This window comes from Quercus lobata, chromosome 8 (genome assembly GCF_001633185.2).
Source record: "Quercus lobata isolate SW786 chromosome 8, ValleyOak3.0 Primary Assembly, whole genome shotgun sequence".
NCBI lineage: Eukaryota > Viridiplantae > Streptophyta > Magnoliopsida > Fagales > Fagaceae > Quercus > Quercus lobata.
The window spans coordinates 53,367,921-53,383,253 of NC_044911.1; the positions used below are offsets into that span (position 1 = coordinate 53,367,921).

The 15,333-nt window shown below is 37.1% G+C and overlaps 1 protein-coding gene across 3 annotated transcripts; it reads right to left on the reverse strand.

The window, feature by feature from the left end:
- Positions 1 to 3,260: 3,260 nt before the first annotated feature.
- Positions 3,261 to 14,420, reverse strand: LOC115957841 (protein RNA-directed DNA methylation 3). Of its 3 annotated transcripts, none has more exons than XM_031076175.1 (18): positions 14,183 to 14,420; positions 11,765 to 12,018; positions 11,495 to 11,650; positions 11,214 to 11,372; positions 11,048 to 11,131; positions 10,179 to 10,246; positions 9,750 to 10,085; positions 9,604 to 9,655; positions 9,381 to 9,536; positions 9,132 to 9,275; positions 8,908 to 9,010; positions 8,663 to 8,812; positions 8,520 to 8,574; positions 8,362 to 8,426; positions 8,063 to 8,120; positions 6,462 to 6,498; positions 6,290 to 6,350; positions 3,261 to 6,194 (listed from the first exon to the last, which is right to left on the reverse strand). In XM_031076175.1, exons 1-18 carry the CDS (start codon positions 14,355 to 14,357, stop codon positions 3,658 to 3,660), a joined length of 4,650 nt encoding a protein of 1,549 aa, XP_030932035.1. In that variant the 5' UTR covers positions 14,358 to 14,420; the 3' UTR covers positions 3,261 to 3,657. The 3 variants fall into 3 exon arrangements, with proteins under 3 accessions (XP_030932035.1, XP_030932034.1, XP_030932033.1); XM_031076174.1 differs by having other exon boundaries at positions 6,462 to 6,495; positions 9,123 to 9,275; XM_031076173.1 differs by having other exon boundaries at positions 9,123 to 9,275.
- Positions 14,421 to 15,333: the final 913 nt, after the last annotated feature.

Genomic DNA, 15,333 nt, shown 5'->3' on the forward strand with positions numbered 1-15,333 from the left:
GCCTCTTACCAAGAGTTATGAAAAAGTCTATAAATATTAGAATTCCTCATTTATTCACCAAATTAGATTTTCTCTTTCTATTGTTGTGTTGGTGATTCCTACCTTAACGGAATTAATATCCACGCCATTGGGACCAACTAGAGAGAGAGAGAGAGACCATGAATTAACAAGAATTACATAGGGAGGAACTAACAAGATTTTGTCTTGCTTGTTAAACGTTAGAGTGGCTGCGTTATCAATACTCATGAGTGAGCCCATTATATTCTTGCATTAAAGATTACCTATTGTCTTAAAATATTCAAGGCATATGGACCCTAGTTTATTGGTGATCCGCTATATTTTATCAATTCTCCGCATAAGACATGTTGCAATGAATTACTTCTAGGGGTTCAATCAATGTCTGTTTGGCCACAGTTAACATTAAGTTGCAATTTATAATACAATAATATTAACATTTAATGGGAGTATATGCAAGTTTCACTGACTAGGGTTGCAAACAAACATGGTTGTTTATAAAACTTTTGGATTTGGTTAGAGGGAAACAGTTGTGTATCTGACCATATTCATTTTTGGGTTTAATTATTGTAGAAAGGCACCTTAAACAATGAGATCTTGCACTTTGCACCTAAAATATAAACTTATACTCACCACCTAAATCATAACAAATGAGACAAGTAACATTGTTTTTTAGCAAAAAAAACAAAACAAAACAAATGAGACAAATTACACCCTACAGAAAGTAAATTGTCTGTTTTACCCTTCCATACAGTTAATGGACTACATTAACCTTAAAAAAAAATTTACTTTGACTAAAATGCCCTTAATTTTAATTACTGCACCCAAACTCATAATCATTTCTAAAAAAATCACTCTCCCTCTGTCTCAAACTCTCATCTATTTTTGTGTGCTTAACTTGATCCACACTGAGAAAACTCCATACAGTGATACATTACCAACCATACAAATTCAAAGAGACATCAATTTCAACGACAATTAAGTGAATGGTTTCAAATTAACTTTGATGCCTTAGGACTCAGTATAGATGATTATATTTCGGATAATTATTGAGTACTTCCAGAGTACCATAAATACATACTCTTCTCTCTAACATAAGTGTGGATCCACTAATTAAATTTATGGTGGAACTTACAATTCTTGTGAAAAGGGAGAGTACGCATTTATGATACTCCCGGAGTATTCAATAATTTTCCTTATATTTCAATATGAATTGAGGATGTTCCTCTACATTTTAATGCTGTAATCTCAGTCAATTTGGCTGCTCTTGCTTAATAAAATTGCAGTTTTTTTTCTGAAGAAGGACAAAAATATATTGCATTTATCGAATAACTTAGTACAAGCATGAACCAACATAATAAATTTTAACTACATGGGCACTTCCTCCTACACAGATTGAACCAAGTATTTCACTATGTCATCTGGTTGAAGAAACCATCAATGCCAACTTCATCAAATCCTAGCTGCACAGCAACGAGGGAAATGTTTTACAGAGCATTGAAATCACACAATCAAAATTAAATTATTAAAAATTAAATTTATAAGCATACTCAAAACAAGAGCACAATAGTAAATAATAATAATAATAACTAAATAAATAAATAGATAAATAAAATAATAAATAGTAACTATCTATTAAACAATAATAGCTATTATCTTGAAGGACTCCAATGATGCTTCTATACAGAGATGGTCCAGATGGATTATGAAATGGAGTAGTAGATACTGTAGTAGAGGACTTCTTTTAAAGTGTATTGGAGAAGAATATGGCTATTCTGCCCATTTATTTTAGGCAGGATTGAACCCACCCATTATACACGTTCACAACCATAGTTGAAAATTGAAACCTCCAACAAGACACTCGAAAGTTATTTTTATTTGATTTTCAAAACATTTTCTATTCTCTCGAATCTGGAAATATTTTACTATCGATCCTTTTAAGGATAAACATTTTCAGTCCCAAAAAACTTGTATTTCCTAGTCAATCGATTTCAGATTGACAATTTCTCAAAAAAAAAAAAAAAAAAGATTTCAGATTGACAACTTTTTTTCGCCACACCAAACTTCCATAGTCGAGGGGGAAAAAAACAATAAAAAAAACGTCCAACACCATAACAAATAGGGCCTAAATTTTCAAAGTTTCATTTGCAAAGAAACAATAGTAAAATTGTATCATAAATGCAACCAAAAGGGGTAAACCAAAAAGCTTTAAATGGAAATAATCAAATCACTTTTTAGGCCTAGGCCATAATTTTGAAAAAGCCCTCTAAGGGACCGTGGGGGTGTTGGGATATTACTACCTCTAACGGAAAAAATCATTATTCGTGTCAATCTTTCTCTTAAGATTGACATGAATAACTAAGCAACATCAGCTTTGATTCGCAGCATTAACTGGCTAACAAGTGATCGATGAATTTCATAAATAGAAACGATGGTAAGAATTTAAGGTAACAATAAAATGTCAGAACTTTTGATGTGACAAATTCTAAGAACCCCTCGTAAGAGAGATAGGAGTGAATAATTTCTCGAGAAAATACAATTCGGTGATTAATAAAAATAACATTAGACCATAGAGAAAGCACCAACAGCTCTTTGGAGTTTGGACTATCACCTGACCTTTTTGGTAGGAATCCCTCTGTGTTTGATCCCCAGTATCTTAAACTTAAAACAAACAAAAAAATCCCTCTAAAGAAAGCATTATATTTAATTCATAAACATACAAGAAACAAAAATACAGATCGGTTTTGGGAATTCTTGTGAACCACTTTGGGTTTATTTGTCTTCCGCAGTCCCCATGGTGGGTTCAGGGTTGAACACAAGACAACCTCCTTGGTCACTCCTTGGTCACTTGGTTTGAACCATGGTGCTGTCACATTGGGGTAAGTTTTTAAGCATTAGGCTGCATTAAGAACACCCCACAAGAAATGCACACCCATCCGCACTGCAGATTATCTTATAAAGTAGACCTCTCACAAGCTTTGAGTCCCAAGCACAGAGACTAAAGATCATATATTCCCTAATCCTTCTTAACAAAATAAGGCATTTTTTGCACACATGCATGCACACACACGCATACACATATTCTGCGCATTTCAAACTCATTAGACCACTTAGTCGCTAGCACCTGTTATATAAGATTAAAATAACCACCAATTGCACAACAATATCTGTACATTAACATCTAAGGTGCATACACAAATATAGCATTGATATAATGCCACGCACAAATTCTGAGAGTTTCAACATCAGCCCAAGTAGCCAATATCAGTACATTAATATCTAAGGTTCATACACAAACAAAAGCTATAGCATCGATATATTATACCAGCACCAGCATGCAACACACACACACATTAACAAAAGCTATAGAATCGATTAAATTATACCAGCACCAGCATGCAACACACACCCGTATTCTGAATTTCAAACTCCTTAGACCACTTAGTAGCTAGCACCTGGTATATAAGATTATAATAACAACCAACTGCACAACATCAGCCCTAAGTAGTCAATGTCTCTCACATAGGAGTACATTAATCTAAGGTTCATACACATCAACAAAAGCTATAGCATAGACATATTTATACCAGCACCAACCTACATGAGCAAATTTTAAAACCAAGGTCGACTTGCATCTTTTGATTAATTCCAACCAGATGACTGAGTCTTACCCCCATTACCTGTACCTTTGTTCCAACCTGAACCCTGGCTATTCCATCCACTAGATTGATTAGTAGTTCCACCACTTCCTGCATTAACAGCTTGATCTCCATTCCCTGCATTATCTGAACCTGTTCCTTTGTTCCAACCTGACCCCTGGCTGTTCCAACCACCAGATTGATTGCTAGTTCCACTACTTCCTGCATTCCAACTATGCGACTTGTTCTTATCACCACTTCCACTGTTCCAGGTTCCTGCACCATCTTTGTTTTTCCACCCCTCTCCTGCATTAACAGCTTGATCTCCACTCCCTGCATTATCTGAACCTGTTCCTTTGTTCCAACCTGACCCCTGGCTGTTCCAACCACCAGATTGATTGCTAGTTCCACTACTTCCTGCATTCCAACTCTGTGACTTGTTCTTATCACCACTTCCACTGTTCCAAGTTCCTGCACCATCTTTGTTTTTCCACCCCTCTCCTGCCCCTTTGTTCCAGTCAGTGGGCCTATCCTCACTAGAGTCATTTCTGCTGTTCCAAGTTCCCGCACCATCATTTCTGCTACTCCAAGTTCCTGCACCATCATTACTGTTGTTCCAACCACCACTTTGATCCCTCCTTCCACGGCCTCTACCTCCAAATCCTCCTCTGTCTGATCTACCTCTACCAAAACCACCCCCGTCTCCACCTCTACCACCATAACCACCCCCTTCTCCACCTCTACCACCATAACCACCCCTGTCTCCACCTCTACCTCCAAAACCACCTCTACCTCTAAAGCCTCCTCTATCTGAACGGCCCCTACCTCTAAAACCTCCCCTATCTCCACCTCTACCTCCAAAACCTCCCCTATTACCAAAATTCTCAGTTTGGTCTTCACTTGCATCGCCAGATCCAGAGTTCCAATTACTTTTGCCCCAATTAGAACTCTGGTTCCCACCTCCATTCCAATCACTTTTTTTACCCCAACTAGAATCCTGGTTTCTATTGGCATCACTTGACCCAGCGTTCCAACTACTTTTTCCGCCATCCTGGTTTTCTCCAACATTTGATCCACTTTTCCAACCAGAACTTTGACCCCATCCAGTTACTGAACCTTGATCTGAAGCTTTTCCACTGTTCCAGCCACCCCCTTGATTTTTATGCTCACCCTCTTCTTTATTTTCAGTGGTCTTCTTATTCCAGTCAGAGGACCTGTCTCCAGACACTCTGTTGGTACCCCATCCAGATGATTGGTTTCCATCCATATCATTAGCTTTACTGGTCCACCCCATGTTTTGATTTTCACCAGGACCTTTTCTTTTGCTCCAACCAGCTCCATCATCCCCAGCACTACCAGCTCCTTCATTAGCAGAAGACTTATTGTTCCAACCAGATGACTTGTCATCATTTGAAGCTTTTGGAGCACTCCAATCACCACGAGAAGGTTTTGAATTGTTCCATTGGTCACCGCTTTCACCAATCTCCTTACCTGCTCCCCATCTTTTGTTCCATCCAGATCCATTATTATCATCAGGTGCATTAGCATTCTGGCAACCATCATCTTTTTTACCCCAATCAGAAGCTTTGGATTTAGCCCAACCACCTGTTTGATCATTGTTCCAACCAGAAGGATTCCCTGTTGACATTCCATCACCAGTCCAACTATTTCCCTGACCACTGTTCCCACCAAACTCTCCCTGACTCGATGATCTTCCCCTGCCAAATTGATCTCCACGCCCTTGGCTTCCTCTACCCCTTCCTCTCCCACCAAACCCACGACCCTCACCAAATGCTTTTGGCCTCGCCCAACCATCTTGCTGTTCTGTATCCTCTTTATTTTCCACCCAACCCTTCCTCTCCACATTTGTATCAGCTTGTTTACCCCACGAAGACCCTCCAGCTGATTTATTCCAAGATTTTCCATTATCCCCAACAGCATCTTCACTGGTATTTTTCACATTACCCCAGTTTACATTTTGACTTCCACCAGCAAATTTGGCTTTATTCCATCCTGCTTCATCAGTTTTTTCTGCATCATCAGCTTTGCCCCAAGCAGATCCCTCACCAACAACTACATCTTTGCCTTTGTCCCAAGATTTCTGTTGATTCCATGACCCAGCTTCAACTGTATCTTTACCTTTGCCCCAAGAATCTGGTTGATTCTTTCCACCAGTTGGGCTTGCACTAATACTCTTACCCTTGTTCCAGGGTTCCTCTGATGTTTTCCAACCATCTTGATCATCAGACACAGTATTCTTTTTCCAGGTGGTTGCAGCATTATTTGAAGAATCAGTTGGAGTTCCAACTTTAAGGTTTCCTTTGCCCCAATTGTCTCCAGCAACTTTTGAAGAACTTCCCAGATCTCCATCGGGTGTAGATTTACCCCAGGATGATTTCTCGTTAGCTGCAGCAGCACCCCAAGATGAATTTTCTTTAGCTGTCCCAGCACCCCAGGATGATTTCTCATTAGCTGCTGCAGCGCCCCAGGATGAACTCTGATTTGGAGCCGCTTTGGTCTCCCAAGCAGCATTTTCCACATCTATTAAATTATAACAGAGAAACAATGAACCAAATTTACACAATTGATGAACTTATTATAAATTTCATAGCTTATACAGACAGTGCTCTACATACCTTTTTTGGCATCATTGGCCTCGGAACTGAAAGGATTTGCTGAACTGGACTCTGGCTGAAGCTGGTATCACCAGAAAATTTTTGAATTAAGAAATTGCCACAGATGAATGAAAAACTTAAACACACAAACACAAAGATGAACTGAAATATTTAGAGGAAGTTCAGAACCAACCGAAATGCCTGAGGCAGGGAAACTAGGCCAAGAGCTACTGCAAGAAATTGCTCACCAGGGTCAGAATATAAATAAAAATGAAGAAAAAGAGCATGATCTCCTGCAAGAAATTGCTCACATAGACATAAGATATCTTTTTTCTAATAAAACATTTGTGGAATGATAAATGGACAAACAACATGACATTCTAGAGTGAGGCAGTGATGCTAATATTACTGTTATAAGTTCACTCCCAAATTAGAACTGTGTTTTTGTCAATGTGTAGATCATGAGTTAATGCATCAGGTGCGGTTTGAATGCAGGGCTTCCCCCTGAAAGAAAGGCTGAACACCAACAAGCCAGAATCCTTTTTTGATAAATACAATAGGGGACTTTGAACACATGATGTCTGTTACAAGATGATGGCTCTTTACCATCAAGCCAAGACACTAATAGTTTTCTTTTTGGTGTAGGTGGGATTCAAACCTAGTTCGCCCGTTAAATGACAAGAGTCTTTATCAGTTGAGCTTACTAGAACCCACACCACCAAGCCAGAATCAATAACAAAAGAAAAAAAGAAAAGATGCATAGAACAAGAAGAAGTCAATAATGCAGTTTCATTGTTATGTACATTATATACGTAATCTACACAAAACCTACATGTAGAACCATCCTCACCAAGATAGGAAACCCAATTATAGCCCCCAAATTATTAAATCTTCTAGTGATTTCTAGAATACACTCAGCAATACTACCACACTTCCATTTCAAATAAGTATTGTCATGATTAATCCAGTGAATTTGAGCAGTCATTCAGGTAAAAAGCAAAAAAGCAAGTATTTCAAATAATCAGATGAAAAAAATCAGTCCAAATTTTATAACACAAATAAATGTGAATAAAGAACAGTAGGCATCCAATTAGAAGAGCTTCAAATATATGTTTTCTCAAAGTGAAGTCATACAGCAATATACCTAACATCCTGTCATTCATAAGTGTTTTAATTAAAAGGGTGAACCCCCACTTCCACGCTAATCTTGCCTAATTAATGGAACATTTCTCATTTTAAAAGGCTCTGCAGGACCTCCATTATATTCAAAAGACCAATGAAATCAGCTCCCACACATATCATGTGGTTTTTGATTCACTCAATCCTAGACCATGATCAATGCTTATGCATGACATTCTTACCCACATTTAAACAAATGTATCTTTTAATAATTACACAGGTTGCATAAAAAAAATTAAAAAAAAAAAAAAAAAAGCACAGGTTTCATCAAAAAAGGTTCATATACCAACAGAGGCAAATCATTTATGGATGGTTTGGTTGTCCTAAAAATTTGACGTCTCCATTCACATTTTGTACAGTTTGAGAAGAACAAATCCAACACTGAATGGGGAAATTCAAGAGTCACAAGCTTGATCGTGAAAAGTTTGAAAGTGATGGCTTTTGATAAATATGAAAAGATGACAACAAGCCCTAAAGCAAAAAAAATAAATAAATAAATACACAACATCATTATGCAAGGTCCAGTAGCCATCTCCAACATATGCTTTAAGATTATTTTGGAAAGTTTTACAGCATGAATTGAAAGAGAGATACAAGATATCACCAGAATAGTACCTTCCTCCAGAATTCCACCCAGAACTCCCTGCTGATGTTCCTGCTCCATCCATCCAATCTTTAAAAAAAAAAAAAAAAAAAAAAAAAAAAGAGGAAGAGAAATTCTATAAATCACACTCCATAAACATTAAGCTGAAAAACTAGAAGAAAAATATATATCTTAAATGAAACAAAAATGCAAGGTAAAATAATAAAACTAAAACTTAGTGTTACAGAGGGAGAATCTTCTCCAATTATTTTCATGAATATACTGCTCCAGAATTTATTTTCAAACTTTTGACAAATAAATAGATCCCTACCTCTAGAGCTGCCTTCGGCTCCAAGCAGATCAAATGGTTTTAAAGAACCCGACTCCGGATCCTCACTTTTAAGTTTGTAAGAAGCAAGTTAGAATGGATATTGCATAAAAGTAATCAAAATCATATTGAGAAGAATCATTATGGTTGTAAAAGTGTACCTCATAGGTACAGTAGAGCTTTTCCCACGAACCTCAGTAAGATGCTCACTTTTAACTGCAGGAATAACAACACGTGGAGATACGTCATACCAGTGACAAAAAACCAAATCCAACAGAGTAAGAGCTGACCATCATTAACAAACCTGTAAGAACCTTGTGCTGAGAATCAAGTTTCACTGTAACATCAGAATGACGTATAGCTAAAACACGGCAGAGGTATCCCTTTAGAGGACCAACACGGATTCTCAAGGTTTGACCAATGGAGAACATTGCATCTTTATCCCCACGATTGACTGCATTGAAAAACATTTGTTAAGTAGGCAGGCATAAGTCCAGGCATCCACAGCTGATAGCTCAAAATTAGGACTCTGAAAACACCAATACATACATTCCTGACGGTTTTCTCTAGCTTGCCATGGCTTTTTTGGTGAAAGAGGTGACTTAGGAGATGATGGGAAGTCTTCGAAACCAAAGGAAGCTGATTCACCACCCTGAATGAGGGAGAACAAGGAATATTAAAAATAACACCAGGAACAACTCCCCCTCTCCCCCACCAAAAAAAAAAGAAATGTAAAAAAGGAACTATGGGTGCTTTCTCACAACCTTTTCAACCTTTTCATTGCACACATCACTAGACAATTTGACTTTCTCACACATTTGAGACTTAGCACAGAAATAACCACCATTTTCTGCTTCATTCTCATCATATAAAAAGATGGTGCCTCTGTAGATTTGCCTAACAATGCCTTGCCTACCCTGCAAAGTGAGATAAACAAGCATACAAAGTTTAAGTCTTCAAAGGTTACCATACTCCAGAAAACTACATTTAAAAGACATTTCAATTTGAAACTAGTTTCAAACCTTAGATGGTCCTTCCAAAACCCTGATAGTATCACAGGCTGATATGGGCTTCATGTGCTGATCTAAAGCAGTAAATTTCATATCAAAGGGCCCACTCTTTAACTCTTTCAGTTGGACATACACCACAACAGGTCCTTCTGGACCCTCTTTCAAAATCTAGAATATTAAATAGGAGGTAAGTGACCAATAATAAAAGAATAAAGAAAATTAACCAATTGCATACCTTGTAACTATCATCTTTCTCAATGCCTATGATAATTCCAAAATCTTTCCGGCTGAGGTAGCAAAAAGAACAAATACAAAGAAGTTAGATAAGAATAAGGAATATAAATGGATAATGAATGCTATGTAAGTTTGTATAGGACTCACCCAAAACAAACAAGATCATGCAGGTCAAAGCTGTTCGCACCACTAGATCCTGATGAGCCTTCTCCTTTCCCACCACCTTTATCACTTCTTATAACCCGTTTTTTCTTTCGTTCACCATAAAGCTGTGTAAGCCACTCCAAATCATCAGTTTCATTATTCTCAGAAGATTTAAACTTCAGGAGCTCCTCTTCAGATGGCATAACTCCCGAGCAGCTTAAAGAATCTATTGATACTTTCTTGTATAAATATCCATCCTTGAGCATCAGACCATCAAGAACCTCAAAAAGCTTGTTGGTGTCACGATCACGTCTGTACTGAATGAGAGGCCGGAACTCCCTACAAAGGTTTAACATGAACACACACACATAAGAAGCTGAGAAATCCAAGATGAACTATAAAAAAAATAAAAGACAAGATCATGCATATTACTCAAGTTCACTTGTGCTGATCAATCTTGGTGCTGGAGTGGCATTTTTCTTGAGGCTAACTCCCCCACCCTGTAAAAAAGGATGTTCTGATTTTAACACACACAGCACCACAACTTCTAAACAACTAGATATCCAATTAAACCAACATCTGATTGTAACAAACTTAATTGGAATCTACTTATTTATAGTGATAAGAAAAAGGGTCTAGCAAATAAATAAATAAAGGCAAAAGGGTTCATGTTTAAAGTGTTGCAAAGACAATGAGAGACCCAAAAGGTACACTGGTTTAAGAAAGGCCATATAACAGGGTTGGCGATAGAACATGGCTGTCTAGTATCTTTGAGAGGCTCAGTTCATAGTAGAGTAGGCCAAGTTCAACTGAATATCAACTCCCAACATTTCTTGGTTGCATGAAAACTAAGAAGAATATTTACATGACAACACATATTTGGAATTAATTATTTATAACTATTAATGAATTAGCAAACCATAATTTTGAGAACATCATCTACACATCATAATTTCCCCTCATGGGGAAGGGGGAATTATAGTGGTACAACTCTACTGTTTAAAAAAGCAAGAGATGATATACAATTATGGTAAAATGTAAAAAGGTAACATAAAATGCAAGTTTTTGCCTAGGAAATAGCCACTGACTCTGAGACTTGTCATTGCCAATTCCATAAAACCCATCATTTAAGCAGGTACACAAATTTGATGCAGTCATTTTTTTTTTTTTTTTTGATAAGTAACGAAAAGATGCAGTCATTTTTTTATATCAAATGATACTGGCAAAAAACATTAATTATTTCCACGAAAATAAAAATAAGGAAACTACTGTGGGAAAAAAAAAAAAAAAATTGGCATTACAAATTTTGCAGTCATTGCTTGTAGATCAATTCTTGGTATAAGCTTCACTGTTGCTCTTTTTCGTGCATCATTCACAGCCACAATCTACAATAATAAAAAAAAAACATATGTATATAAGTAAAAAATGCAGCCAGAAAGCAACAAAGTCAAATTGAGTACACAGTACCTGTGCCAAGTCTCCCTTGTATTTCCCATTCTTCACACGAGCCCATGAGCCCTCAGAAACTTCATTGCGCGTAATTCGGGAAGATAACAAATGAGAAACTTCATTTTTTGGGACTATAGCTATTCGAGAGGAGTATATAGTAGTAAGCCCTTTACATGCCTGAATACAAATTCATATCATAGCCATTAGTATACTAATAATAGCATTGGCTATAGGAGAAACTATACTAGCACTGGTGATCACAATATCATCAGATTATCCAATATGCAAAAATATATTACCTCAATAATATCAAATTGCTTGTCAGCTTCAATGTAAATACAACCCTTTATATGATCAAGAGCAAATGCAGATATTATCTGAAGTTTGGTACCTAATGATTTCAAGTCTACATACTTCTGCATAAGACAAAAAGCTGAATTCCTCTCACGTCCAACCTACAGTCAACGAGTTTCAATTAAACACAACACAATGGAAAGCTGAACACAAGGGAAAGAGAAGTTTTAAAATAGGCATTGTGAATTATCAAAACAATACTCCGAGTACTATACCATGCATTTAACTTTCCAGATGGTTGGATCTCTAGCTGAAGGTATAATATTATTTCTATCAATCGATCTTTTGTTCTCAAAATCATCCTCAGCATATCTGACGAAATTAGAACCATCCTTGTAGCGTTCTTCCATCATTTTATCAAATTCTTCCTCATTCATCTCCTCCTCTTTGGGATAAAGGGGAAGGCTCTGGGCTTTTCCTGGTTCCTTGTCAATTTTTGACTCTGTATCAAAATCTTCTACTGCAAAATCTGTTCCCAATGATTCGAAAAGGAAGCGGAAGATAAATTAAACATGCCCACATTGATCAAATTGCAATGTTAGAAATTTTTTATTATTATTTTTTGGGTGGGGGTGGGGGGGGGGGTGTTAATGAACAATAAATCCAAGTAAAATTGATCAAATTACATTGTGCCATCAGCACTACTGTTCTGGTCAGAAATCAAAATCCAGACTAAATAACCAGCCAGAAGACCATGCTCTTCTTTATTTTATTTTGGTAAGTCACAGATGCTCCTGATGGGTCTTGAACCCAAGCCCTCCACCCCAACAACCCCCCCCCCCCACCAAAAAAAAAAAAAAAAAAACCTTGCTCTAACAAGTGGAGGTAACATTTGAGCTAGACCTCATTGGAAAATCATGCTCCTTTGTCAACAAATGTTTTTAAGTTTTTAACATCAAGTGGAGCAAAGCATTTATCTTCACATCAAAATCTTTTGGTGGCACCCTAAATTTATATATAAAACAATATGACACAGTTGTAGACTAAATGCAAAAAAACAGTGTGATAGAGTTGTACTCTTAATGCATGTAATGTTCAATCAATAAGCGAATTCACTCGTGACGGCACATGCCAGGCCATAAGGATTGAGCACAAGAAACCTTATTTCATTTCAAGTTGTACACTAAAATCATAGATCATGACCCATCTTGGTATAAGTTACATATAACAAAAAAGCCTCTAAATTCAACTCCATTAACTCTAACTAGAGTTATATCTTCTATTAAATCTTTCTATTCTAGTCTATTCTCAAATTGATACATGTCATCATACTTTTCATGCCAGCATATGCATTGAAATAGGTCATAGATCGAAAAGTCATATTAGACCAGTTCCCCTCATCCATCCAAACAAATAAACAAATAAATATTAGCAGGAACTTCTGGCTCAATCTCTCCCTCAGGAACAATCGATCTAAAATTAGATAAAAGGCCTCTTTTAGGCATAAATTTTCACCACAGCCCAGTTCTACTCCTACTTTTACCAATATGAGGTGCCACTTACCTTTTCTCAAGCAAGTTTCAGTAACAAAAACTATATCTGTAGCAAACAACATGCAGCCAGCCTGGGACATCTCCCCAAAAATGCTCAATAAGCTTATGACAAATGAGACAAGATAAAGGTTTGATGTTGGTTTGTGGCTTTGATGTCCACAATATCCTATTATACTCAAAAGTCTGAACCATGAAAAAAACCCAGCTACATAATAGTAGCCCTTGCATCCGGCCTCATTATAACAAGAATAGAAACCAACCATCTAATGGGGCATCCAAAGAAAGAAAAGTTAAAAAAAGTAAAAATTAAATAAATGAACCATTTACGTATATCGTATATATTTGCTGCACATAATAATCAAAGCATGGTTTTACAGGCATTACCGCAACAATTCACCAGAACTTAGTCTGAGACCAGCAACCATGGCAAAAACATACACGTGCAGTCTTTCAAGTATATCACATATATGTCCGTGCATGCGATGAGAGAGTACAAATTACATCATTTCTATTTTGTACTATTACTACAAAGAAAAACATTTTAACAATCACATCCTAAGAGCCAATAACCTGCAAGCAACTAAAGCAGCAGAAATTCAACAGCATTGCTAAAAAATCAAGCACCGTAAAGGCGTAAACCTATTACTCAATCCATAGTCCCAAATCATCCAAACAAAACCCCAAAACAGAGACAAACACCCACATTTTTCAATCAAAACACACAGAACCCTAAAACACTATGATCAAACACATTTCAAGCTGAACACCACAAAATTCAAACAAAAATATTTAAGGAATTTAAAAAAAGAAACCCCAATTTTAGCTCCGCATAACCCTAAAATCCAACTCTTTTTGTTAAAATTCAAAACCATTTTCACTAATCAAGCTCCAAAATTGTCCCCAAAACCCTAAATATCCCCACCAAAAACCTGAACGCAAACAAAACGACCATCCAAAGCACCAAACATAGAGAGAGAGAGAGAGAGAGAGAGAGAGAGAGAGAGAGAAATTTTGAAAAAAAAAAAAGTAGGCCCATTTCAAAAAAATCACTCCAAAAATCCACCTCAAAACCCTAACCTAAACGCACACAAAGATAAAGAGCGATCATACAAGAGAGAGAGATGGAAATGCATTATATACCAAAGTCATCGTCGAAGTCGAAGCTGGAATCGGAGTCCTCGCCAGCAGCGTCCTCGAAGAACTGAAGGATCTCGCGATTCCTCCGCTTCTTGCCGCCAGTCTTGTCATCGTCGCCGCCCTTTCCTTTCCCGGCGGTGGTTTTTCCGGCAACGCCTTTGCCCTTCCCCTTCTGCATTTGAAGAGACGAACTGAAAGAAGAGTGAGAAAGAGAGTGCGGATGAGAGTGACTGGGAAAACACTGGACCGAAAATTTATACGTGGAATCTTATGCGAATTTACAGTCTTGTCCTTTCTCTCTTGGTTTGTGATTTTTTTGTTGTTTTTTTATTTTCCATATTTGCGGGATAACCGTTTTTTTACATTTTAAATCCTATATTATATATGGTTTTAAATTTTAAATTTATTCGTTTCTCAAAAAAAATTTATTATTATATAATCCATCAAAATAAATTATCCCATAATTCTAAAGTTTTCAGTTAAATTCCATACTTTTTATAAGGTTTCTAATGAAACATTCTATTAATTTTTCCTATACAAAGTCGTTTTTATTTGTAATTCAACAAAATGGTGTGGATTTCTTCAATATTATTATAAAAGAAACTAATTAATGGATTAAATTGAAACTGTAAGGGCTCGATTCGTAACGACCCGTAATAGTGTTGGGTTCGCACGTAAAAAAGGTCCAAACAATATGATTTGTAGAGCGTGGGTTTGAAAGGTTAGGCCTTGGTCACAAGACAGTGGGTTTTTCGTGGTGGTCATACATAATTAGATCGTGTTCGCCCTAGAAGTCTTTCTCCTGGAAGCGGGCTGGGAGGCTCTGGTTTTTTGCCATTTTTCCCCGCCCCTGCTCTAGATCGCTTACTTTTCCTTTTATACTAACATGTGTTCCTTATCCTTCGTCCACATGTAGGATCGACTTTTTCAAAACTGATACTTGTCCCATCAACTCATATCCAGAGTGGTTGGGGGTGATTGTAAAAGTTGGAGAGTATGGCTCTGTCAGGTGCAAAGTATTGAATGGCAGTAAGGACAGCTTTCCCTGGTCGTTTATACTTTCCAGCGTATCCTTCTCCGTTGACCTAGATATTTTAGATTTTTTTTCAAGCTGCTCTTATACCGTTTTTGCCCTTCATTCCAGTGAGACCTCG